Source organism: Lissotriton vulgaris, chromosome 8 (assembly GCF_964263255.1).
Source record: "Lissotriton vulgaris chromosome 8, aLisVul1.2, whole genome shotgun sequence".
In the NCBI taxonomy this organism is placed as follows: Eukaryota; Metazoa; Chordata; class Amphibia; order Caudata; family Salamandridae; genus Lissotriton; species Lissotriton vulgaris.
This window is the reverse complement of record NC_141696.1, coordinates 48,788,222-48,815,240: the sequence shown is the minus strand read 5'-3', so window position 1 is coordinate 48,815,240 and position 27,019 is coordinate 48,788,222. Positions and strand designations below refer to the sequence as shown.

The following is a 27,019-nucleotide window of genomic DNA, read 5'->3' as shown; positions in this document are numbered from 1 at the left end:
TGACTTTTTGTTGGTGCCTGAGGGCTCTTTTCTTTAACACTGTGCATGCACCTGTCTAGTATTCTTACTTTGGTGGTGGAAATTTTTCTCCTCTACGGTTTACCTACTGCTGTTTATTTTTGTTTCTTAGTTACTCTTCTGTTGATTTGTACTGAAATGGAAAACCTGCCTCGCTCTGGTGATACTATCCAAGTAGTTGGCGTAGCTAATCAACAAATTAAAACAGATTTAACGGATCCAGTTAAAGTTGAAATTGGAAAATGTAAGGACAAACATAGATTTGTAGTATGTGATAGCAGTCCTGTAAACTTGTTAGGGAGGGATTTTCGGTAATTGAAAAACCATTACAGAGACTGACAAAAGCAGACACAAAAGACCGGATTACCTTAACAAAAATTGAATTAGAGGCCTTTGAGCAGCAAAAAAGAAGCTTGTGTGAAGCACCAGCATTGGGTATGCCTGATTACGAAAAGGAATTTGAGCTGTACTGCAGTGAAAGGGAAGGATGTGCATTATCAGTTTTGATTCAGAGACATAGAAAACTAAGAAAGCTAATAGCTTACTTCTCAGCAGTTCTTGACCCTGTTGCAAAAGCATTACCAGGTTGCTTAAAAGCAGTGGCTGCAACAAGTGTGAGTCAGGAACAAAGTGAAGGGATAATAATGGGGTTTCCTGTAAAAGTGCATGTTCCCCATTCAGTTGAGATTCTTCTTACAAGAAGCAAGGCTCAACATTTGACAAGCAACAGATTGACAAAATATGAAAAAGTTATTCTGGGATCAGATAATGTTTCGATTGCAAGATGTGTGAATTTGAATCCATCCACATTGTTGCCTGATGGTGTGACAGAAATTAAAAATGAGAATGACATTGATCATGAATGCCTGGATGTTTTAGAATATTGCACCAAACCGAGGCCGGACATTAAAGATGTACCATTGCCTGAGTCAGATTTTGTTTACTTTGTTGATGGCTCATGCTTGAGGTCGGAACAAGGTATTCTGAATGCAGCATACTCTGTTTGTACAGTTGCAGATGTGGTTGAAGCTTCTTGTCTCAAAGGAATTCGCTCAGCTCAAATAGCAGAATTGATTGCTTTGATTCGTGCATGTGAAAGAGCAAAAGGAAAGAGAATTACCATAGTGACTGATAGTAAATATGGATATGGCGTAGTCCATGACTATGGCCAGCTTTGGTCTCAAAGAGGTTATTTAACTTCTGCGGGAACTCTAATCGGGAATGCAAAATTGATTAGAAGATTAATTGATGGCATTCAATTACCAGAGAAAATTGCTGTGGTAAAATGCACAGCTCATAAAAAGGGCAATGACTACATGACAAGAGGTAATGCATACACGGATAAAGTTGCTAAGTTCTGTGCGAAAAACAATATGTCAGTTAATCTGGATAAAGACAATGATCATGTTTTGAACTCACTCATGCTAATATCTGTATTTGAGACATGGCAAGGAGTAAAAGATTTACAAGATGAGGCAGATGATGAGGAGAAAGACGCATGGTTAAAAGCAGGTTGCAGACAGCGAGAAGAAGATGGAATTTGGGTTTACAAAGATGACAGACCAGTAATGCCAAACTGCATGATTGCTGACATGGCACAAATGTATCATGGTCCAGGTCATTTAGGCAGAAATTCAATGATTCGGTTGTTTAGACAGACATGGATGGTACAACCCAAAATTCAGGATTGTTGCAGAATCTTTTTGCCAAAGATGCTTGATCTATCAACAGATCAATCCGAACAGGAAAACAGTTGTAAGCTTGGGAACCATAGGACGGGAGGGTGGTCCTTTCACCAGGTTACAGATGGATTTCATTGATATGCCTCCACACAACAGACTGATATATGTCCTGGTGATAATTTGTCTGTTTTCAAGATGGGTGGAAGCTTTCCCGACTCGTCACAATGATTCAGTTACTGTGGCAAAATTGCTTTTGAGAGAAATCATACGTAGGTATGGATTTCCAGTGACGGTTGAAACTGATCACGGCACACATTTTGAAAATAAATTGTTACAGATGATTTGTGAAGCACTTGGTATAAAACAAAAGCTACACTGTGCTTACAGACCATAAGCATAAGGTGTTGTTGAGCAAGTCAATGGTACTATCAAAAATATGCTTGCTAAAATGTGCTTGGCTACAGGAATGTAGTGGACTGATGCACTTCCACTTGTCTTAATGTCTTTGAGAAGTACTCTAGACAGGAAAACTGGTTTAAATCCTCATGATATTCTCATGGGCAGAGTAATGAGACAAGCATTTGTTCCAGTTGGAAAGGTACTTAGCATTAATGATAGTGCAGTTATGGAGTAATGTAAAACTGTCTGATGTAGTGGCTTCTGTGTTTCATCAGGTGGGAACTGAAGTGCTTACAAGAGAAAAGGAGCAGGCTCATGATCTTTTGCCAGGAGATTGGGTGAGGACAAAAGTTCATCGAAGGAGAACTTGTCTGGTACCCAGGTTGCAGAAAGCGAGACACGTGATACTTGTTACAACCAATGCAGTTAAGTGTAAAGGTCTAAAGAGGTGGATACATGCTAGCCATACTATTCGAGTGCCACCACCTGAGAATTCTGACGAAGAAGAAGATACAACTACTGATTCATACTCAGAAGAAGAACCTGAAAATCCAGATACTGAAGATCGACAAGAAAGTCGAGATCTGGAAGATGCAGATGTGAATCAGGCATCAAATGAAAAAGATCTAGAAATTGTGATAGTAGACTCTGAAAATGATGAAGATCTACTAGAAAAAGGAGCGGAGAAAGAGTCTGGTCAAGAAGTGAATCAAGATCAGGAGAGTATTGAAAAGCATATTGGAAGCTCTGGAAGAAGGAACGAAAATTCTGAAACTGGTGGATTGGAAGTAATTCAGGAGGAAGAAGAAGACGCATTACCAAGTACCAGCTATAAGGATTATGTTCCTAACGGAGTGAAGCTGCCAAGTAAAGAAGAATCTGAATCTAGAATTCAAGTCTCAGAAACAGAAAGTGAGACTGATGAAAGTGATGAAGAATCTAAAGTGAGAGAATTCAGAAAAAGAGCTTGGAGAAATGAATGTAATCAATCTGAGCCAAAGAAGAAACTATTCAGAAAAGGAGATAATTGGCCAAATGAGAATGAAGGCCTGAAATTCAAATTAGTGAACAAGTCAAGAGAACAAATAAATGAGATTTAAAGCAGAAAAGTGAATTGGATAAGAAAAATCAAGCAGGAAAGAAAATAGAAGTGATTAGCAGTAGGGGAAAATGACCATTAAAGCTAAACCAGAAGTATAAGTCACCTGAGTGGACTTACATTATAATACCACCAGTAGTGGAAGTGAGTAGCAGTAGTCAGGAAGAGATAGATGACACAAGTGATAATGATTGAATTTGTTTTATTTCAGGTTAAAATTGTGATTGACATCAGGTCGAAGAAAATGTGTTAGATGACACAAGGTCGAAGAAATTGTGTTAGCAGGAAAGACACATTGCAAGACGTAAGGTCGAAGAAAAGTTGTTAGTGGATTCTTAAAAAAAAAAATTAAAGGGGGGTGTAATTTTTAATTTTAGTGATTTTTAAGAATTTGTAAATTTTTGTTTTTTCTGAAAGGCTCGTGTTTCAAGTAAAAGATGCCTAATTCTAATAATAATTCAAGATGTTCTATTTTAAGAAGATGTTGTAAAATGTCTTCTATTTGTGTGATTTTAATAATTATGGTTTGGTTAATTTTAGCTGTCATTTTCCCTTTTGGAATTGACAAAGAGTTGTACAAAGCTAATATGACTAGTAAAGCTGAGACTAAACAAGCTGTTCATGATGTAGCAGGCAAAACTAATAGAGTCATTGAGCATAAACCAGGGATCCACCAAGATAGATCTGTTGGGGATTTTTCTAGCAATACTTTTTCTAGACTCCTGTCTGAATATGTCAAAGTGTTGAATGTCAAAGATTGTTACGTTTGTGTGAAATTACCTGCTTCAGTTTCGGAAGGGGTTACTTATAATATGCTTCCCCTTACCTATGGTATTACTTGTAGTGTAATAACTAGTTTGTTTTATGAAACTGGACGGTTGGAATACTATTATTCTGACTTTGATGAAATTTTTGCTAATCTAAAAGTTGTAAATAGCTTAAACAAAGTGAGACCTGCGAAACAGATGAGGGAATTTTTCTTAGTGACTGGTGAACTTAATTATGAGTATGCGTTCAAAAATAATCTAACATGTAAGTTGAGGACAGAGGAAAAAAACTTTTCTAAATATGGTGGAAGAAAGAAGAGCGATCTATAAGAGAATCATGATGACGAAACATACTAAATCTAAGTTTTGGCAAAAGAAGGATGAGAAACTTAATGCAAGAAATGAAAATGTTGCTATTACATAGATAAACCTGATAGAGAAAAGCTTTGCATCAGAAGAGATAACACACTTTATGATAATTATTTTGTGGGAGCAAGTCAATGTGAAGACACCTATCGTATTATAGGGGGTTTGGGATTTAAAGGTGGCAAAGATCCGATCTTTCCTGGAGTTTATTTTATTTGTGGGAATAAAGCCTATTACAGTCTTCCCGACCATTGGTATGGGACCTGTTTTGTTGGTTTAGTTTTCCCAAAGATATTCCATGTAGATAGAAATTCAAAGGGTTCATTTGAAATAGGTGATCACCTGAGCAGATTTAAAAGAGAAAGTTTTTCAGAAATTATTGGAGATATATTTGGTGCAATAATACCTATGGTGGGAATAACCCTGAATGCAAATAAAATCAGAAAAGTTTCTACAATTGTTGACAGATTGTCAACAGACACAGCAAGTAGATTTCAATTGGTTGATACTGAACTTGTTGCCATGAGATCCATGGTAATGCAGAACCGTCTTGCTTTAGTTATTCTGCTAGCAAAAGAAGGAGGAGTCTGTGGGACATTGCATGTCCAGCATTGCTGTACATATATCCCAGATAAAAGTAGAGATATGGAAATGTATATATAGAATTTAACAGAAATACATACTGAAATTAAACCTGTTGAGGATGAAAGTTTTACGGAGCGCTTGGCTAAAAGATTCACGGCAATTAAACATTGGTTCCAAGAGATTGGTAGCTCAATCATTGGGAAAATACTTTATCCTGTAATAGTAATAGCTATAGCAATACTTTTGTTAAAAATTAGTTGCATGTTACCCAAGAGAAAGAAATTTGTGTGAGAAAAGAAGAGAATTTATAAGCTCAGAAAGGAACAGGAGAAAGAAATAGAATTAGAAGAGCTTCGTAGAGCTCATTATGAGAGTAGTAGACAAATTGCTGAATCTAAGCTTTAGAAAAACTAACACAGAGAATGTTCAAAACATGATCAATATAGATAACATTTTTACTGAAAAATTTTGGGTGTGGTTTGGTGATTATGAAATCACAAGATGAGGGAGTTGATGGAGCGAGATGTTGTTTAAAACTCGCAAAGTTAAACTTCCATAATGTAACCTTATTAATAGCATGTGTTGAAAAAATGAACCAACCTACATTAAAAATTGCACACACTACACGCAGTACTAATGTGCTTTCATGTTGCACTTGCAAGTTTGTGAAAAATAATAAACTAACCTTGTCTATCGTTATTGTCAGTATTAAATGCGGCTGTTTAATTATTAGCATGTGCTATATCTCTGTGCATATGTTTTGTCGTGTCTTTTCTGTGGCAAAAGCTCGTGGAGAATCCTCGTGGCCTGAAAGAAGAAGGTTTTTATATATGCTGCTTTTTTGTGCCTGGCTAGATACCATAATTAACTTGGTTAATATTTAGCAAAGGGGAGGGTAACAGAATGGGTCTCAATTCTTTATTTAATTACTGTCTTGTGTTTCTTTTAATACTAGTTTTCGAGTGGGCCTTAGATAATGGCTGACTGGCAGTGCTGAAAAGTGCAAGACTTAACCAGAGTGAAGCCTTCACTCACATGCAGAAAAAAGAGTTTTCTTGCTAAACAATGGAATAATAAACGGAACTGATTTGGTCGAGGTATGCGTGTTCTTGGAGAAGAGCACCAAGGACAGAAAGCCTGAATTGCCTGCCAAAATTAGGAAGAAAAAAAGTTTTTGTGTTCGGTGAAATGTTTCTTTTCCGAGGAATCTAGAAGGATTGAATCTAAGGATTGAAGGGCTTATGATGTGCCCCGGTTTTGGTCAGGAAAGTATGACATGGGGATGGACTGCCATCTGTAAACCAATGGGAACCCTGATGGCAAGGAAAAGTGTACTTTTTGAAGAGATTAGCTAGTAAGTAAGGTATAAAAACTGGCCCTACAGGCAGGAGGGGGTTCTTGCTTTCCGATTCCTGAATGACGTGCTGACGGACTCTTGGCGCACGTAAGAATTATAGACTTTATCATTTTATTAGGTGAAGAGAGTTTTAGACAGGGAACTAGAATTTAGGGAATGGAAACTTTATTTTGCATTAATTCATGCTAAATGATTTACTTTGAAATGTCAGACTAATAATTAGTGGAGAAGTGTGGCTCACTGGTTAGAGGAGGCATACCCTGAAGCACAGGTCAGACCCGGGACCAGGGTTCAATTCCCGACGCGGCAGGTTCTTGAGCCCAATTGTCCACGGACTCGATAATTCTTGCTTCGGTGCCCACTCTAATCACGGGTTCACACTCTGCAACTCTGGGCATTAGCTTGCTTAATCTCCACAACGGCCCGCCCGTGGCGGGATGCCTGGCTTTCACCTTGGGGATGCCCAGTCCGGGTTATCTCACAGGGAAAAATCCAGGACGGGTTCCCAAGGCAAGCGCCGAGATGCCCTAGGGTAAGTCAAGCGCTATATAAGAACACACATACATACATACATACATAATAAGCCTTATCCTGAATGAAGCTTTCGAATTTGCTAATAAAATAAAGATTTCTGAATAAAGAATGCTCTTCCTTGAATAAAATAAAGCTAATAAAATAGATTTTGAAATGACAAGCTGGTCTTCTTTATTCATGGTCTAGTTATCATTATTAGATCCATTCGCCTATGTGACTTAAATAATGTTATGTGATTTAAAAACCATGGTTAAATATTTTAAAACTGCAGTTGTATATAGTTTTGTCAATAGATTATGAATAGAGAGTTTTAATTAGGTCACATGATTCAGTCGCTCAAAAATTGTCTCTTTTGTTTATGGGCCTAGGTAGTGATTCATGATTAATGGTGAGTATTGTAGAGATGAGTAGTGTTTGTGAGACAGTTTTTCATTAGGAGCGCTGGATCAAAGGAACAAGTTACATCAAACGTCATGCAGGTTACATTTATTTCTTCGGTGACACGCACACCTTAATAGAAGCGTGTGTTCAGTGGATTATTTAAAGTACTTTGGTGACAAACTGACAGTTTCTACAATAATATTCAAAGTTGAGTGTTTTGGTCATACACTCACCCTTTAGTTAACATGTCTTCAGTGCATGAACTCCCACAACCACCTCCATTCTTGGATAAACCAGGAAAACCAGTAATGTTGTGGGCAGAGTGGTTTGGGTTATTTCAAAACCATGTAGTAGCTATAGATGCTGCAGAATATTCTCCACCCCGTAAATTTGAATTATTATTTGGTAGCTTAGGTTTAGCGGCTCAACGTATTTTCAACAGTTTGACACAAATTCCTCCTCCATCTGGGCAATTTGGAAACAGTCAATGGAATGTTTATTCAGAGGCTATTGCTAGATAAAAAAAACAATTTGAAGAATCTCCTAATATTATGTTGGAAAGACATAATTCTATAAGTGTCAATCGAAGGAGGATGAAAAAGTTGAGGAATATATTTCTGCATTAAGAGTTTTAGCAATTTCATGTGATTTTGGTCCTATTTTAGATAATTACATCAGAGATCAATTTGTATTTAATTGCTCTTCACCTAAAATTAAATGAAGGATTCTTAGTTGTAAAAATCCCACACTTTCAGAAGTTATAGATTTAGCTCAGAGTATCGAAGGATCTATCATTTCAACTAAGGTTATCATGTCAGACTCAACTCCTAAGGTAAACATAATTTCAGAAGAAAATATTGAAGAGAGTTTAAATGCAGTTGGTTCTAAAAACAAATTGATGAAATCTGTGAAGTATTTCGGGGTTCCCAAGGCCTACACGCTCCGGAGATAACCCACTCACACTCAAGAACTGTTGGCACGGAAACTGTAAAAGGCAAAGAACAAGTTTATTAAGACGCCATGAGGTGGTGGTACACTCAAACAGCACCCTTCGGTAATGCAAGAGGTATCACACCGAACATCGGTGCGACCTCATTTTATATACAGTTTTGGGGCAATAAAAGATAGGCGGCACAAGTTAAGACACATTTTCGAGACATATATGGTCATGTTTTGGAATACTGCCAGCTCATTGGAGGGGGCACAACTCCGCTGGTCAGTTTGGTGCACATTCCTGAAGATCTACGGGTCAGTGGGAGCTGCGCATGTGCGGCTTGACCAGTACTAAAAATAGCCTGTTGCTGGGCAGACAAGCATGGCCAGTGGAACGGACAACGGACTAAAGGGCACGTCGGCCACGAGGCCGCTCATGATCTAAGATGGCCGCCGTAACATTCAAAATGGCGTTTATCATATATAGCCAAGTTAAGGAGGACAACGTGTAGGTTCAGCTAATCGCTAATGCGAACGGGCCAATTACGACAGACGACCCTTTTAGCGTTTAGCTGAATCTACCTCATAATGAACATAGTCAGGATGTTCGTCCTCGATGTCTATTAACATAATTTGTGTCACCTCTTTGTGTAGCATCATTTTGTCGTGGGCAAGAGCTCGCCTCGATGGTAAGCAAGCTGATAGACACATTGAACATAAGGCGGGGCCACATTGAATACATAAGCATATAAAGAACATTGCTCCCACAAGTATACAGAGAATTGTCAACAGTTTCCAGCCCCAAGTTGCAATCATGGACCAGAACCATCCTGAAAGTGTCCTAGTCCCATTGTCCGGGTGTATCTCAGCAGCTATTTTATGCAGCTTGGAAATAGCATCATACACAGATGGAGAATTATCCGGGACGTATACGCAACAGCTGCTTCCAATAATTCTACATGCCCCCCCGCGATCAGCCAAAACAACGTCCAAAACCATTCGATTTTGGAGGGTGACAATTCTGGAAATCTGTAGTTCCTCGGTAATATTCCCCAGGGCAACGGCAGTGTCATTCGCAACAGCCTCGACAACGCGTGTCAGTCGTCTTATTTTCCGGCTGTTCAATGCAGCCCCCACAAAGGAGAATAGTCCCAGGTTAAAATCCACATACTGTTGTAATGCAGTGTCCGTTTGATCAATGTCCTCTAGGGCAACAGTTCGTTTAACTCTGTTCAAAACGAAATCGTGGTACAATGTGTAATCGTTGTGGTACATTGGAGGGGCAATGAATACAGGAGGTAGCACAAACGATACATAGCACGTGCCCAACCACCCCACTGGAAGCTGATGGTACCCCTTCGTTCCACAGATAAAATATGTGTTTCGAGATGCAACAAATGAAATGCCATTCGGGCTATCAAACGTGAGAGTAATGTTACATTCACTTTTCCCCACTGCAATCGTGCCCTTGTTTCTAATACATAAATCGGCTTTTGTAGCAATGACATTTATGACATGAGCACTAGATACATTCACATTTCGCTGATTGCTATATACACGTGGAGCAGATACATTGTCAGGCCTGTACTCTTCCCATTCGAAACGTGTGCCCTCAGCCCGGGGAAACCCATCCTTGTCATGGGAACATACTTTATTCAGACGGAAAAGCACCCCCCCTTTTGTTGGCCATCTCAGAGTAAAAAGGAGGGTGTACCAGGCGTTGCACGACCCATTGTGTGAAAACGGGAGTGGAATAAGTGGGGTGCCCCCTCTCTTCTGGTGCCCAGGCAACATTCCACACACCCAGCAATTAGAGGTATTGGTCATATTATGCGTGTGGTGAAGAATCTGAATGAAGCTGTTATTTAAATACGTTTGGCGATGGCGCTCTTCATGGAAAGGCAATGTAAAATGAAAGTGTTCAGACGGTGCCGGGGTAGTCGGCAGCAAATGTTCACGTACAGGCACCACAAGTTCGACTACCCAGGCTATAACAGCTATCACCACAATGGTCAAGACAAAGAGAAAGGCACCCAATATTTTCTTATCACGAGATGTCGTTGATGCCATAGTTCAAGAAAGTTTGTGCAAAGTCTCAAGTGGCACAAACTGTTCACAAATTGTTCACAAATTGTCTCAAATACACGTGCGTGTATACCTAAAAAAGGAAAAATGCGGTGCTGAACTCCGAGGTAGCCGTTGTTTTCTTCTCCGGGCCAAGACGGGTGTCGCTACTCTGGCAGAACTGATCCCCCCCCTTGGAATTCCCGGTTTCCGTTTCACAAACCTGGAGCGGTAACCAACCAGTCATTAAAAAGGAACAAAAATCTTCTTATCGTGGACGCAGATCGTAGCGCTCTCTTCCGGTAGCAGATTGGTCCGGGAAGGCTCCCTCCACTTCGGCCGACGTCACAGCTGGGCTCTTTTCTTTCTCCAAGATCTCTTTATAATCAGTCAACACAGCAGGAGTCACCAGATCCGGAGAGACACGGCGACAATGTGTCGAATGCACCCACCGCTTCCTGTTTGTCACTCGTACTGCGGTGCGGGTCGCCAGGAGGACCTGCTCGGGGCCCTTCCACCTGGGCTCCAAACTGCTTGCTCTCTCAAACGAGCGGACCATTACATGGTCACCAGGACGAAGATCGTGGCCCTCTCCAGTAGAGTTATCAGGGAGCGCTTCTCGAACCTGTTGATGAATAGAGAGCAAATCATTTGTTAATCGTGCCAAATAATCATCCATCATAACACAAGGCACATCATGTATTAAGCGCGGCTTGGGCACCCCCCAAATATTCATAGGGCGGCCAAACACCACCTCATAGGGCGTAAGGCCAGTTCGTGAGTGGGGTACTGATCTAAGAGATAGTAGTGCTAGCGGCAACGCATCTGGCCACTTCAACGATGTAGACGCCACAATTTTGGCCAGCTTAAGCTTCAACGTGGCATTGTACCGCTCGACCAAACCTGCTGACTGAGGGTGGAATACAGCGTGGAACTTTTGCTGAATCCCTAACCCCTTCAGTACATATTCCACAATCTTTCCAACAAAATGGGGCCCATTATCGCTCCACAAAAATTTGCAAACTCCAAAGCGAGGAAAGAATTCCTTAAGCAACACCTTAGCTGTTGTCAAAGCCGTATTGTCTTTCGTGGGGTAGGCCTCAACCCATTTGCTAAAAGCACACACCACCACTAGGACGTACTTCAGGTTATTGCAGCGCTCGAGTTGGATGTAATCCATTTGAAGCACTTCAAACGGTGCAGAAGGTGGAACGAACCCTCCTTTCGGAGTATGGGTCCCCTTTCCAGGATTGTGTTGCAAGCATACCAGGCAGGTCTGCACTACTCTCTTTGCAGTATTCGCAATCTCGGGATGTTCCCAAACTCGTGTTAAAAGCCGAGTTATTGCAAGAGCTCCGACATGGGCCAGTTCATGTGTCATCTGGACCATCGCCTGTAAGTAAGCCGCAGGCAATTTCCACTTCTCCATGTCTTTGCTTCTCCAACAACCCTCGTCATCTAGTACCCCATCTGCTGCCCAAGCCGCAAGTTCAGATTCTGTGGCTGATTTTTGAATATCCCGTATCTCTGCTCTAGCATCACTCCATCGCTCAGCCTGTGATTGTACCACGTACATGGGGGAGCTAGTTCGGGACATAGCCGTTTGCCTTGCTATGCTGTCTGCAAAGGCATTTCCTTGACCCACTTTATCCGTAATCTTCTTATGGGCACTGCACTTCACTATCGCTACTTTTTTAGGACTAAGCAACGCATTTGGGAGATCACGCACTAGCTCTCCGTGCATAATGTGCTCCCCGTGTGATGTCAGAAACCCGCGTTCCCTCCAAAGAAGCCCGAAGTCATGGGCCACTCCAAAGGCATACCGGCTGTCCGTGTATATGTTCACACATAAGCCAGCACTCAATTCACAGGCTCTTGTTAAAGCTATCAGCTCTGCTGCCTGAGCCGATTTTTGTGGTATTCTAGCTGTTTCTACCACCGTCTTAAGAGTCGTGATCGCATATGCTGCGGAAGTCGTACCATCTGGCAGCCTTAAACACGATCCATCAACCCACAGTTCCCCATCCACATCAGGAAGTGGCACATCCTGTAAGTCAACACGACCCTTTGTCTGTTCCTCAGTCAGGAAAACACAGTTGTGATGTTTTTCTTCCTGACCCTCCTCGGCCGGATAGGGCAATAAGGTGGCAGGGTTCAAAGTAGCGCATCTTTTCAATGTTATGTGTGGCGCTAAGAGTGTCAGCTCGTATCCTGTAAGTCGTGCACTCGTGAGGTATTGGGTCTTTGTTTGATTTAACAGGGCATCTACTGCGTGAGGGACTAACACCAACAATTTGTGTGATAACACTATGCCCTCACTCTGTCGTATGGCTACTGCTGTTGCCGCTACCGCTCGAAAACACCCAGGCAACCCTCGTGCTACAGGATCCAAAATGGCAGAGAAGTATGCACATGGTCTCTGCTTATCCCCGTGTAACTGCACTAACACTGACAACGCGCACCCATCATTCTCGTGCACGTACAATGTGAAAAGTTTTGTGTAGTCTGGTGTTCCTAACACGGGTGCGGAACAAAGGGCCTGTCTCAACTGTTCAAAAGCTTTCTGACATTCATCTGTCCACTCAAGAGGCATCGGTGTAGCTTTGGACAGTAATGCTAGCAAAGGTTTTATGATATGTGAAAAACCCATGATCCATTGCCTACAAAAGGACGTTAACCCTATGAAGGCACGCACATCTCTCTGCGTGCGAGGGACTGGTGTGTCTAAAATTGCTTGAATTCGATCAGATGTTAATGCCCGCCCCTCCTTAGACAACAGATGACCGAGGTAGGTCACCTGGGGTCTACAGTATTGAAGCTTTTTCTTGGAAACCTTGTGATTGTTTTGTGCCAAAAAGGAAAGCAGTGCAAGCGTACTCTGTTCACATTGTGCATAGGAGTCGGCGGCAAGCAGAAGGTCATCCACGTACTGGATGAGCGCAACGCCAGACTGCAATTTAAAGGAATCTAGTTGTCGTTTCAAAGCCTGGCTGTAGATGCTAGGGCTTTCAGTATATCCTTGGGGAACACGACAAAATCTATACGATTTATTATTGAGCGTAAAACCAAACAGATATCTGCTATCTGGGTGCACAGGGATGGAAAAGAAGGCATTCTTTAAGTCAATAACGCTAAAGGTGGTGGCCGTCGGTGGAACCAAAGTAAGCAAAGTCGTGATATCAGACACCACCGGATATTGGGGAATGACAATTTTATTGATCTCACGCAAATCAATAATAAATCGATAGATCTTGCCATCTGCGTCTCTCTTAAGAATCGGTAGAATAGGGCTATTACAAACATTATAAGGGACCTCCTCCACCACCCCTGCAGAAATCAAGTCCTGAACAATATGTGTCAGTGCAATTTCACCTTCTTTCGAAATCTTATACTGTGGCACTCGTGGTAGAGGGGCCCCCTCCTTAACAGTAATGCGTATTGGTGGAATGCGCATCTCTCCCACATCCGTATCTGAAGTCGCCCACAACGTGTGTGGCAGGGAAGCCAAAGCAGGGATGTCTAAAATGGCATAAAATCTGTCAGGGTCAGGGCAATCATCAGGGTCAGGGTAATTATCGTTCAGAATAACCCGCACTCCCTCTGGAGCGCAGCGTATTGTTGCTCGAAAATATTTAAGCAAATCAATCCCCAGGATATTGTCTGGGGTATGAGGTGATAACAAAAATTGGCCAAAGCTAAAGTATTTGTCAATGCATAGTGCAAGGGGCTTGGACAATGGGCTGGGGGAGGGTGTGCCATCAAACCCTACACACGTAATCATTTGGCCAGACAGGGGAGCCCTCGGAACCAAATTTTTCGACAGAGCGCTACGAGTAGCTCCTGTGTCGACTAGAAATTGATCAGTAGAACCCAAAATACCCGCTGTTACATATGGACCTTGCTGATCTACCGGCACTTCAACTGATTCCTTACCCCATCCTACGCAATCCTATGCATGCACATAATCCTGATGTTCCACATTCTCTCCTTCCGAAATCTGATATTGATTCCGTCTGTCAAACGTATTCCGTTCGTCCTGGCCACGGCCCCTCTCCTCAACCTGTCTACGATCACCTCCGCCACCTCTCGTTCCAGTATAACCTCCTCTGGACCTTCCACTTCCTCGACCACGCTGACTACGCTGCTCACGAAGTACCGGACAATCTTCGGCCCAATGCCCAAACTCCTTACAATAAGCACACTGATCCTCCGCAATGTCCGTACGACCATACGATGCGTTTCCTCCACCTCGTCTACCTCTCTCATTCCCTCTACCCTGTGTTCCCCGAACCTGCGCCAACATCACCTTCGTTTTCAATTCCTTCGCCTTTTTCTCTACACTTTCTTTAGCCTCCACTTCCTGCCGCTCATAATACTGAGCCATAGTTAACAAGGACGCAGGGGTCGCCGTGGCCCAGGAACTTTCACTCGACTTCAATCGCTTTGCAATCTCCGGTAGGAGATTAGCTACATACTTATCTACAAACAAATGCCGACCCGTATCGTCAGTTAAAGATTGACCACTGTAATCATGAAACGCCTCTTCGAAGCGTGTAAAGAAATCTGAGACCGTTTCATCGAGTTTCTGCTTGCACGACGTTAAAATGGTCCAATCAATCTTTTTGGGGGGAACGAGCGTTTTTAATTTATTCAATATAGCTGCCGGAAGGTCTAGAATTAACTGACAAGGCTTACATGCTGGTTCTCTGTCCAAATCTGCAGCATTTATGTCTTTCCATGTCCCCCGCAATATCGTTTCATCATTATTTTTACGAATTTGCCTCCACATATCAGGTGGTAAAATTAGTCCAAAAAACAAATCTATATCCACAAGAGTCATCACACAAGACGATATAGCCCCCTCCACCCCCTCATAAAATGCCGCCGGATTCTTCCGAAGATCAGGTAAAGAATTTTTCAATGCCATGACATCTGCTCTATTCCATGGCGTATATACCCAATTATACACAAAATACCCTTTCGCATCCTTCGACAATTTATCATCATCCGTACCTTCCCCTTTTGGTGGAACATACAAAGGCGCGGCTTCACGCATAGGCATAACATGCAACGCAGAACTCTTATCTGAACCACGGAGAGAACACTCCTTAGCCTGCCCGTTATTTCCCAAGTCGGATTCCTTTTGCCTCCGTTTTCGTTCCTCCCGCAATTGGGTTGTCTCATCCCGCAGCTTGATCAATTGCTTGAACAGGTCGTCAACATCTGAAAGATCAAAATCACCTTTAGCTAAATTCTCCCGATACACTGACAACACTTTAGGCTCTAACGTATCAGAAAGTTCACGATATGCGTTTACAACTTCATCCGCCAGACTGGACAGAAAATACATTAATTCAAGATCCGACCACCCTTTCTTTTCTGTTAACAACTGCTCCTGAGTAACACAATGCTTATTCACTTTACGAGCCCAACTGCGTAAATGAGCGGACCTCTCCGCAGTAAACCTGAGAGCCGATACCCCCTTCTGGCTCGACTGATCCTGTCCATCATCCTCGGAATCCGCAGCCGGAGCCGTCGGTGAAACGTACGGAGGCGGTGACCGATCTAACAAAGAAAAATCATCAATTTCATTATTAAGGACAAGATAAAGTGGTCGGCGAATAGGAAACTGACCAGTCGTTTGCAAATTACGTTCCCGTTCCTCCCTTTCTTTCTTCTCCTGAGCCTCCTTTTCCTCAAGCTGTAAAGCCTTATCCCGAGCAGCCTTGCGCTGCTCTTTGTCCGCCAAGGCAACCTCACGCTTCATTCGCTCACGCGCCGCTTTCTCCCACATTCGTACACAATCAAACATGTTTTGTCTAGACCTGCGTTGAAACATACATTGCTCTACAAATTGTATTTTACTCAAATCATACGACCCGTGTAGAGGCCATTGCAATTCAGGATCGGCCTTGGTGTATTTATGCCATAATTTACTGTACATAATAGGGGGAAGGCCAAGCTTTATGTACATGTCCCTATTTGGAGTTCCCTCTGGGGGAGCCGGCTGTGATTCCGCTAACCTAATTGAGGTACCTTCTCCTAGACAACACATTCCTCGGAGTGTGCTGAAAACAGGCATGTTCAAAAAGTATCACGAAAGCGTGACACCGGACAAAATGGCACTTACAGTTCTCCACACGATTGTGCCGCTCAAAGGAAAAAAAAAACAAAGTTAGAGAAACATCTCTACATGCCTGCCTATGTGAAGTGCACTACACATATAAGTTCAAAGATCACAAATTCACAATGTTAGCTAACTCAAATCAAAGTTCATAGGACTCGGCAAGCGTCCGAAGACTACCTCACCGATCACAAATCGCAGAACTTCAGTAAGCGTCCGAAGACTACCTTACCGAACACAAATCGCAGAACTTCAGTAAGCGTCCAAAGACTACCTTACCGAACACAAATCGCAGAACTTCAGTAAGCGTCCGAAGACTACCTTACCGAACACAAAGCTTACCAAATTCCCAACTGTCCAGATTCCAACTGCCAAGGACTTGTAAGCCAAATCAGCCAAACGGCACTTTCTCAATGATGCAGACACTTCGAAGACTCAGTCGGAGACCGGCGCCACCTGGAAGGTCAGATCGGAAGGAAAGGAAAAAACACCGTGGCAGCCAAGACTCGGGTCACTCGTGGCAGCGCGCGCCCATGGCGGGTTTCCAAGCCTTCGTCACGACCTCTCCTTCGGGCATCCGAGTCGCCGATGAGTCCCTTCGTGGTCGCCAATTGAAGTATTTCGGGGTTCCCAAGGCCTACACGCTCCGGAGATAACCCACTCACACTCAAGAACTGTTGGCACGGAAACTGTAAAAGGCAAAGAACAAGTTTATTAAGACCCCATGAGGTGGTGGTACACTCAAACAGCACCCTTCGGTAATGCAAGAGGTATCACACCGAACATCGGTGCGACCTCATTTTATATACAGTTTTGGGGCAATAAAAGATAAGCGGCACAAGTTAAGACACATTTTCGAGACATATATGGTCATGTTTTGGAATACTGCCAGCTCATTGGAGGGGGCACAACTCCGCTGGTCAGTTTGGTGCACATTCCTGAAGATCTACGGGTCAGTGGGAGCTGCGCATGTGCGGCTTGACCAGTACTAAAAATAGCCTGTTGCTGGGCAGACAAGCATGGCCAGTGGAACGGACAACGGACTAAAGGGCACGTCGGCCACGAGGCCGCTCATGATCTAAGATGGCCGCCGTAACATTCAAAATGGCGTTTATCATATATAGCCAAGTTAAGGAGGACAACGTGTAGGTTCAGCTAATCGCTAATGCGAACGGGCCAATTACGACATCTGTACAAACAAAAGCTCAAAATTATTGTTACAGCTGCAGTTCAAAATTTCATATCAGGAATTTTAAAGGCTGTCCAGCTTTGAGCAAACGTTGTTTTATTTGTAAAAAGATTGGCCATTTTCAAAAAGTTTGTAGATTCCAAAAGAAATCTGTAAAAGTAAATACTGTTGATATTGTTGAGTGCTCAGAGTCTCTAGACAACCTTTTATTGACCCTTGATTCTGAGGAGGAGCCAATACATATTAAGGGTCCTTTATGTGAGTCTACCATTAATGGAATTGAACTAGAAGTTATGGCAGACTCAGGTTCGCCTATCACCATTCTTCGGGACTCTACTTTTTATGGAAAATGGGCAAAGAAATTAATTTGTTAGAAACAGATGTAAATCCTAAAGCATTTGGCGAAAAGGATATTGATATGTTGGGTTTTTCATGGGCAATTTACAAGTGTTAAAAAGAACAATATGTACAAACATTTACGTGGCAATTAAGGGGAAAAACATTGTAGGTTGGAAAGACCTAGGAAAAATGGGTCTGTATTTGGTACCTGGTGATGATAATCCCATAAAAGTAAGAGATTAGCCTATTTGCCACGTTGAGGAATCAAACATTGATCGCACGGATCTGGTAAATGAGTTCAAAAATGTTTTTAATGACAAAGTAGGTTTGGAGTAAGGTGTTGAACACAGGATTAGATTATTACCTGGTGCATCTCCTGTGGCACATAATGTTCGTCCTGTGCCATTAAGTGTGAGAGGGAAGTTAAAAAAATGCTTGATGATTTGTGTTCTCATGAGATTATTCAACCCACTGAGTCTTCTCAATGTGTCGCCCCATTAACGTCACTCGAAAAAAGAACAGCGAGATTAGGTTGTGTGCGGAACCCAGGGGTCTAAATAAAAACATTAAGGTGGACTGTCATCCCCTTCCCAGGATCCACGAATGGTTAACAAATTTAGGAGGGGCAAAATGGTTCTCATTAATCGATTCAAAGTCTGCCTACCATCAAATTCCTTTGTCCAAAGAATCTCAAGAGCTGACAACCTTTGTTACTCCGTTTGGAGCTTTTGAATTCCTAAGGCTTCCTTTTGGACTAGCATCAGCGGCCAGCGTCTTTCAGAGACTTATGGATACTTTGTTTAAAGAACTGAAGGGAGAACATGCATATTCGGACGATATTTTAATGTTTGCCAAAAACCTAGATGAACAAAATATTTTATTGAGAAAGGTTCTGTCTTTGTTAGGGGAACGTGGCATGACAGTAGGAGAAGACAAATGCAAATTTGGTGTGACTGAGTTGGAGAATTTAGGGCATACAATATCAGAATCAGGCATTAAACCAACATCTTCAGTGGTCAGGGCTTTAATAGAGGCAACAGCACCCTGTGATAAATACTGCGCTCATTCTTGAATATTATGCTAGATTTGTAGTCAATTATGCTCAAGCTGTAGAACCACTCCGTGCTTTGCTGAAAAAGGGGCAGAAATTTGTATGGTACAGAGAGCTTGATGAAATTTTTCGTAGAGTGAAAGGATTAATTGTTTCAGCTCAGGCACTTCACGCTTTTAGAGATGACTGTACCTCAGTAATTTCATTGGATGCAGGCATGAATGGTTTCGGGGCAGTGTTAAGTCAACAAGCTGATGGCAAAGAACAAACAGTAGATTTTGCCTGCGTTTGGGCGGCTCAAAAATTTTAAATGTATATTTGGGGACGTAAATTTGTAATTTTATCAGACCATAAACCTCTTTCTTTTTTTTCAGCAAAGTGGCAGGGAAAAATAATCTGTCTCGGAGACTAACCAGACTTGTGTCTAAACTTCAAGAGTATAATTTTGAGTTGAAGCACATTTCTGGTGGGACATTTTTTCGAGCGGATTGCCTGTCTAGGATATTAATGGAAAAGGATGATGAAGATGATTTGATAGAGGAGGACGTAGAATGTGTGACCGTGGTCGATGCTATTGATGAATGGAGTCTGACAATTTCAGAAAATGAATGGAAAGAAGCTAGTTTGAAAGATTCTATATTATCTAAAGCAATGGAATTTTCAACTGAAATGTGGCCTGGTGTAAGAAATGTAACAAGAGAATTGAGAAACTTTGCACAAGTGGCTGATGAACTCTCAGTAGATGATCACATCTTATTAAGGGGTGATAAATGTGTACCACCAACTAAACTAAGGAATATCATAGTAAAAATTGCTCACAAAGGCTATTTAGGGGTTACAAAAACTTGTATGAGAATTAAATTACATTATTGGTGGCTGGGTTTAGATGAACAGGTTAGATCAGTAGTGAAAACCTACGAGGAGTGTTTACTATCAGACAAACATTGGAAAACTTCAGCTTCTCCTTTGCATCCTACTCAGGTTCCTAGTTCGGCATGGAAAAAAGTGGGATTGGATTTCTCTGGCCCCTATAATGTTTTACCTGAGGGAATGAGATACCTTATTTTGGCAATGGACTACCATTCTAATTGGATGTACATATACATTTATAGTTTCTCCAGATTCAGATAATACCATTTCATTCCTAAAAAGAGTATATTTATTAGAAGGGGCTCCTCATGTTCTAGTAACAGATAATTGAATGCATTTTGTATCATAGAAAATGCGTAAGATCCTAGATTTACAAGACATTAAGCAACTCAAAGTAGCACTCTACTCTCCTTCTTCTAATGGGTTAGTGGAACGCAGTAACAAAATTATGATGGAAGGAATTCAAATGGCTATTGCTTCTGGTCTTGATGTGGGAAAGTTTCTTAAAGAAAAAGTTTGGAACTATATTTTATTTATTGCACTTGTAAAGCGCGCTATCACCTCAAGAGGCATCCTGGCGCTGGCAGTGACAAAAGCAGAAAGGAAGGGCGGTTGGAGTCAACGGAAGGTTACGGTAAGCGTGGAAAAAGCCAAGTTTTTAGCTGCTTCCTAAAAGCAGGCAGACAATCAATCTATAATACTTCTCCACATTGTACCACTGAGGTCACACCTTTTGAATTATTGAGAGGTAGAAAGGTTCATTCTACTTTATTTCCCTCTTGGTTAGACAAGAAAAGTTCAATGTCATAAAAGAAGGGTATGACAAAAAAAAATTAACAAACACAGTTAATGAGCAGCTGAGAAAAACTGTTGATTTAAGAAATTATTTGAGAAATGTGGAAATTTAAATTGGTGACTGGGTGATGATTAAAAAACCTTTTAGGGTTTCAAAAGGCAATCGAGTTTTCTCAAATCCAGGTAAAGTTATCAAAATGAGCAAAGATGCTACTTTTCTGGGTGAGAAAAGTTGGTGGAACTTAAGGCAATTGGTGAAAATGGCAGAAGATCAAGCTAGGTTAGTTAGTAGAGTGAAAAACATTATAAACTCAGAAAATTGTGGGTGGGCACATTGGTTACAATCGGAGGTAAGGAAAAATACTCCAATTTACAGCAATGAAAATTTAGAATCTGTTAGAAATTCATCCATTCCTTCTTACAGTCGTAGCAGTAGATTTAGGAGAGCTCCTACTAGGTACAATGAATTTATTACATATTAATTAAATTACATGTATTTGTTTTATGATAAAGGGGAAGGTGATGTAGTGGTGATGTAATTGAGTTGAGAATGTTTTATATGTAATGCAGAATGTTTTATATGAAATGAAGAATGTAATGCTTTGAATATAAGATCCGGAGTCTTCTTGGGGTTGTAGTTCGATGGGCTGCTTCAGTTGCTATCAAGGCGCTCCTTATTGTGGGTGTAGTGCCTTGTAATAAACTTACATAATTCAAGATACAAAGTCTCTCGAGTATTCATCTATTAATCTATTACAGTGCATGGAATCCTACCACCCACACCGTTTATGATGTGGTATGATTCCAATATGTTTGATACTAAACATGGCAGCTTTCGTTACTGCCAGTTTAGAGCAAGCCAACGAGTAATGACGCATGGTCACTCTCTGTATCTTAATGGCTGATGTACTTACAACCCGGGAGAATGGACTCTGCAGGTTGTAGGGGTGTGCTGCTAATGTAGGGGCACCCTCACACTCAGAACCGAACACCCTCCCTTAAGGATTTAAAGGCCTGCGTTAGGGGTGACTTATAGGTTTGAAGTGCAGTGACCTCAGATATAAGGAAACGTATATCTGTTGTAAATGGTGATAGCACCAGCTTACATAGGCTGCAATTGCAGGCCTCTAGTCACAATTGGAGTGGCCTCTCATGGGTGGCATAATACATGCTTCAGCCCATGGGAGACATCTGGTGGACATCTGGTGGACCTATGTCCTGGATACCTTAGTACCTTATACTAGGAACTTACAAGGGTACCCCAGTAGCCAATCCGGAGTGCACCTAAGTACTCACCATGACCAATTTAGGGAAGAAGCACAGAGACTGGGGTCCTGATTAGCAAGGTCCCAGTCAGACTAGTCAGTAAAACTTAATGACACCAGCAAAATGTGGGGATGACCATGATAGCAGATCCTACTTTCCTACAATCTGCTTCTAGTTAGCTAGGCCACACCTTGGTTAATTGTAATGATATTGTGGTTGAAATGATATAGGTTTTTAACCTTCTATTTTGGCCCAACAGGGATATATGTATTTATTTTTAGTCTCAGTTAAAGTAGCTTCTATTGTAAAATCAAATTATTGCTGTACTACCAGGAATTTTAATAACAAATTACTTTATTATATTTGAATAGCAAGTGAATCACTCTTAGGGAAGTTGTGCATTTGTATAAATATATCTATTAATGCACTTTATTATATTCACATTCATGATGTTGCACTATGTTGCTCTGGTTTAAGACCTTTCCCTAGACACAGCTAAAGTTGCACTTATATTTAATTCACTATATTGTTCTACTAACTCAAAAGCATTAACAGCACGTTAGTGCTCTTAAACAACAAGTAGCTCACAGTAGCTAGCTCATAAATGTTCTTGTATAAATGCATTTTCCAAAGCACCTTTCCATCTTTCTTTTAAATGCAAGTCTTTTCACAAAAATTTAAAAATATATTTTTGATATGTTGTTCGATCCAAATTCTAAATATTTATATTTGATACATTGTTTCAATGTAAAGGATTGACATTGCAATATGATTATGTTCTTTTTAAGGGCCTTGAATGAAATAAAGCGCTCAACAATAACTATATGGTAAAAAGTCAACATTGGGGGTGGGGGGACAGGGGGTTTGATCTTTATTTTCCATCCTAAATAAAAGTCAGTTTCCTAAAAAAAAATATGGCCATATCTCATTAGGATTTGACTCCACCATATCGGCATCCAAGGGCTCTGTTCCCCTCCGAACCCAAAGATATTACCTGCGGTGTCCTCCAAGGATCATCGCTCAACCCGTGCTCTTCAGCGCATATATCACTCCACTAGTCAACATCGTCAGATCCTAAGGTCTCAAAATACACTACTCTGTAGACGACACCCAATTCATCCTCTCACTCACTGACGACCCCACCACCACCAAAACCAACTACCACAGACGCATGACAAGTGTTGCCGACTGGATGAAAGACAACTGCCTGCAGCTGCACACAGACAAAACTGAAATTCTGATCTTCGTTAGGAACAGCAACACATGGAACGACTCCCTCAGAACACGCCAGAAACCTCGATCATCATTGATAACAGTCTTACCATGAAATCACAGATCAACATCGTTTCCTCTCCCTGCTTCTTCACTCTGCTCATGCTACTCAAGATCTTCAAGTGGATACCCCTGCACAAGAGATACAATCTGGCACAGGCCCTCATCACCAGCCGACTGGACTGTGGCAACACCCTCTACATTGGAATTGTATACACTGCTACAAAGACAGCAGACCATAAAGAATGTGGCAGCCAGACTCATCCTCGACCTTCCCCGATGATCCCACATCACACCACACCTCAGGCAACTCCTCTGGCTCTCAGTGCACAAGATATGTCAATTCAAGTTGCTGACTCACGCATAAAGCCCTACACAACCAAGGACTCACCTACATTAACTACGGCCTGAGCTTCCACCAACCATCGAGAGGACTAAGCTCTGCCTCCCTATCACTTACTCACCCTCCTAGAATCCACGTAAGCAGAAGCAGGGGAATATCATTCTCCCTCAGAACAGAAAAGACCTGGAACAGCCTTCTCCGACACTTCTGGACCATCACTTCCCATCCGGAATCCAGTAGGGCCCTCCAGATCTGGCTGTTCAAATGAGGCGCTGAGATCTGCAAGCACCTGGATACCACTGTGGGTGATCAGCTATGCTTTATAAACCCTGTTTGATTGATTGAAAGCTGAACTGGCCTTTGCAAGGAATTCAGAAATTGTTCTAGGTATATCTTTTCAACTATTTCCTCCTTTGTTCCCGAGTCCGTCTTCAGACATTGATCTGATAAATCTTTTAGTCTATAAAACAATGCCTATGGTTACACTCTCATTGTCTCCTTTATTTGTCAAAGTCATATCCTGTAGGGATCAGCATCCACTCCTAATCGTCTCATTTACTTTTCTTTATGTCCTCATAGGCTATCAGTTTTCTAGGGTTTACTGCCCAAGAAACCAATTGTAATTCTTACATAATGGATCTGTGAACAAGTAGCCACCTGACCAATCCTCTCAAAATTTTTGAACAAATTTAGGTCTTCTTCTGATGTATATTTTTGCAAGACTACAGAGAAGAGTGCTGTGTGCCCCCTTTGTTGACCTAGCACACTATCCAATTTGGAGGAGAAGTGGAGAAGTGTGGCTCACTGGTTAGAGCAGGCAGACCCTGAAGCAGAGGTCAGACCCAGGACCAGGGTTCAATTCCTGACGGGGCAGGGTCTTGAGCTCAAATGTCCACGGACTCGATAATTCTCGCTTTGGTGCCTGACCTAATCATGGGTTCACACTCTGCAACTCTGGGCATTAAGCTTGCTTAATCTCCACAACGGCCCCCCGCGGTGGGATGCCTGGCTTTCACCTTGGGGATGCCCTGTAGGGGCTATCTCACAGGGGAAAGCCAGGACGAGTTCCCAAGGCAAGCGCTTAGAGACCCCTGGGTGATAAGCGCTATATAAATCCAATATACAATACAATACAATATAATTTACCCGTGGAGGTATGTTGAATCCGGTAGACCAGTTATAACTGCTCTGACAGTGACTGAAAAGCCTTTTAAAAAGTCTCTCTCACCTGCTAGGAAGTGAACACAAATTTTTCCCTGGCACCCTCCAATTGTTTTGGGCCATCAGCTATTTTGAGGACTTAATATTACATTTCTTCTCATTCTTCTTCTGACACTACTTCGTAAAGGACTGTGCAAAAATGAGGGTTAAGAATCTTACTCTTAATTTTTTTGCAGTGGTGACTTTTTTGCGATTACAGTCTTATTAGAGAAATAAGAACGTTTCACAGACTTGTTCAAAAATAGTCTGATTGTATAGAGAAGGAACTCTTGTTCTCCTCCCTCTGGCATTAATTGTTCTTTGTTTCTTCTCTCTCAGGACAGAAAAGATGGCACACTCAAAGACATGCCAGAATACCCAGGCAAGTGTTAACTAAAAAAATAATGAACCCTACTAAAAGAAATTATTAATTCTGAAAGATACACGTTAGTTAGATTCCTTACCTTACAATATCCCCAGGCGTCAGACTGGATCCAGAAACTTTTCGTCAGCAGTACTTCTGCGCATCGGTCGGCGTTGTCTGCGGCTCCGCGTCCGTCGTCAGCGTCGTGATCGCCGGGATGACTTCATCGGAGTACTTAGATGCCACCCTCGCATGCTGATGTCAGTTCTTCTTTTTTCCACGCCAGCAAGCGCAGATCCGGGAACAGCTAGTACCCGTAATCACTTTTTGACTAACTTTTTGGTCTTTTGACTATCTTTTTCGAGTCGACTTTGGCTCCTGGTGCCGGTAGGGAAGCCTGGGTTCAAGTCGTGTGACACCTGTCACCGACTGATGTCGGTTACCGGCCCCCACCGCCGGTGTCTCTACTGTTTAGGGGCAGACCACGACGACAAATCATGCCCGACTGTCGGGCCTTGACTTCAAAAGCTAGGCGGGAGGCGGTCCCGTAAGCTTCTCGAGCTCCGACAGTCGGCTCCGCGCCGCTCGAGGTCCCGGTCGAGGAGGAAGTTGGGGGACCGGTCGCAGAGCCGTAGCCCTCTCCGCTCGCCAGGATCCAAGTCCTCGCACTCAGGTAAGTCGAGGCATGGCAAGAAGAAGTTGAAGAGGCGACATCGCTCTTCTGACTCCCCTTGCCGGTCACGCGACTCGGCCGAGAGTTTGGGTGGCACCACCCATGCGGCTCGGCCAGAGCCGCAGGCGTTGCATCCAGCTCTACACCCTACGGTCCTGGGCTTACTGCGACTCCGGGCGAGATTCGAGACTTCCTCGTGGCCATGAGGACTCTCTTCCCGCCGTCGAGGCCCGCCGCCGCACCTTCGGGCCGCGCAGGTCCGAGTGGGGGTCCTAGCATGCCAGCGGCTTCGGCCCGGCGCAATCGACAGCTTCGATCCCGATGCTGCAGGACCCGTGGGATCCAGGCCTGGATCCCGGTCGACGCCGGTTGACCTTACGACTCCTCTGCCGGCGCCGACCCCCTCGGTGCCACTAACGGCGCGTCCACGGACGACGACCGACGACGCCCCTGGTTTCAGCCCCGGTCCGGGTCAGGCATCGGTGCAGCACCGCTTGGCTCCGTCTCCTGCGTCAGTGTGTGAGCAATTCATCTATGACCCGGCTCTGTCATTTATGCCTGTTTATCAGGACACGGATGAAGGGGAGGACTGGGAGGGGTCTGAGGACCCTCTGGCACAACAGTGCCAATTAAGTCAGGACTGGGCAGATGAGCTGGGGGAGGCCAGTGGTCTTGAAACAACGCCTGACACTGGTTTCATCTCTCCTCCCTCCGAGGCTACGGAGGAAGGTGCTTCATATGGTGTGGTGTTGCGCAGGGCAGCCAAGGCCTTGGTTCTTGAGCTCCCTGCTGCAGCTGTGAGGACCAATCTCCCCACTGAGGTGCTTCAACCGCCAGTAAGCTCTTCGGAGCCTATGCTGTTGTTTAATGAGGCCCTCACAGACGTTCTGATGGGCACTTTGTCCATGCCCTCCACAGTGCCCCCTGTGGATCGGAACATGGCCCGACGCCACCGCCCGGCTCCGGGCGACCCCTACTTTCTGTCCTTACACCCCACCCCCGAGAGTCTGGTGATCCAGGCCTCCAAATCCCCGACCACATTCCCGACCACTCCCCCGGGTCAGGAATCCAAAAGGCTTGATCAGTTTGGGAAGAAACTGTTCTCCTTAGTCAGCTTAGGATTGCGGTCCATTAATACCGCATGCCTTTTGGGCCGTTGCACCCACTCTCTGGGATACGGTGGCGGACGTGCTGCCCCAGTGTCCGGAGGAGGCCCAGACACGGCTCGCCCAGGCTCTTGCTGAGGGGCAAGACGCAGCACGGTATTCCATCCGATGTGGACTTGATACCACGGACTCGCTAGACAGAGCAATTTCCACGACGGTGGCCATCCGTCCCCACGTCTGGC

At 43.1% G+C, this 27,019-nt stretch overlaps 1 protein-coding gene across 1 annotated transcript in view; it reads left to right on the top strand.

The window, feature by feature from the left end:
* The window catches only part of LOC147693352 (transient receptor potential cation channel subfamily M member 2-like), a 3,804,886-nt gene that overhangs the window by 913,042 nt on the left and 2,864,825 nt on the right, over positions 1 to 27,019 (top strand). Inside the window, exon 11 of the mRNA XM_086935946.1 lies at positions 24,974 to 25,016. Within this exon, the coding sequence (XP_086792072.1) occupies positions 24,974 to 25,016 (43 nt within the window). The remainder of the gene's footprint in view (positions 1 to 24,973; positions 25,017 to 27,019) is intronic.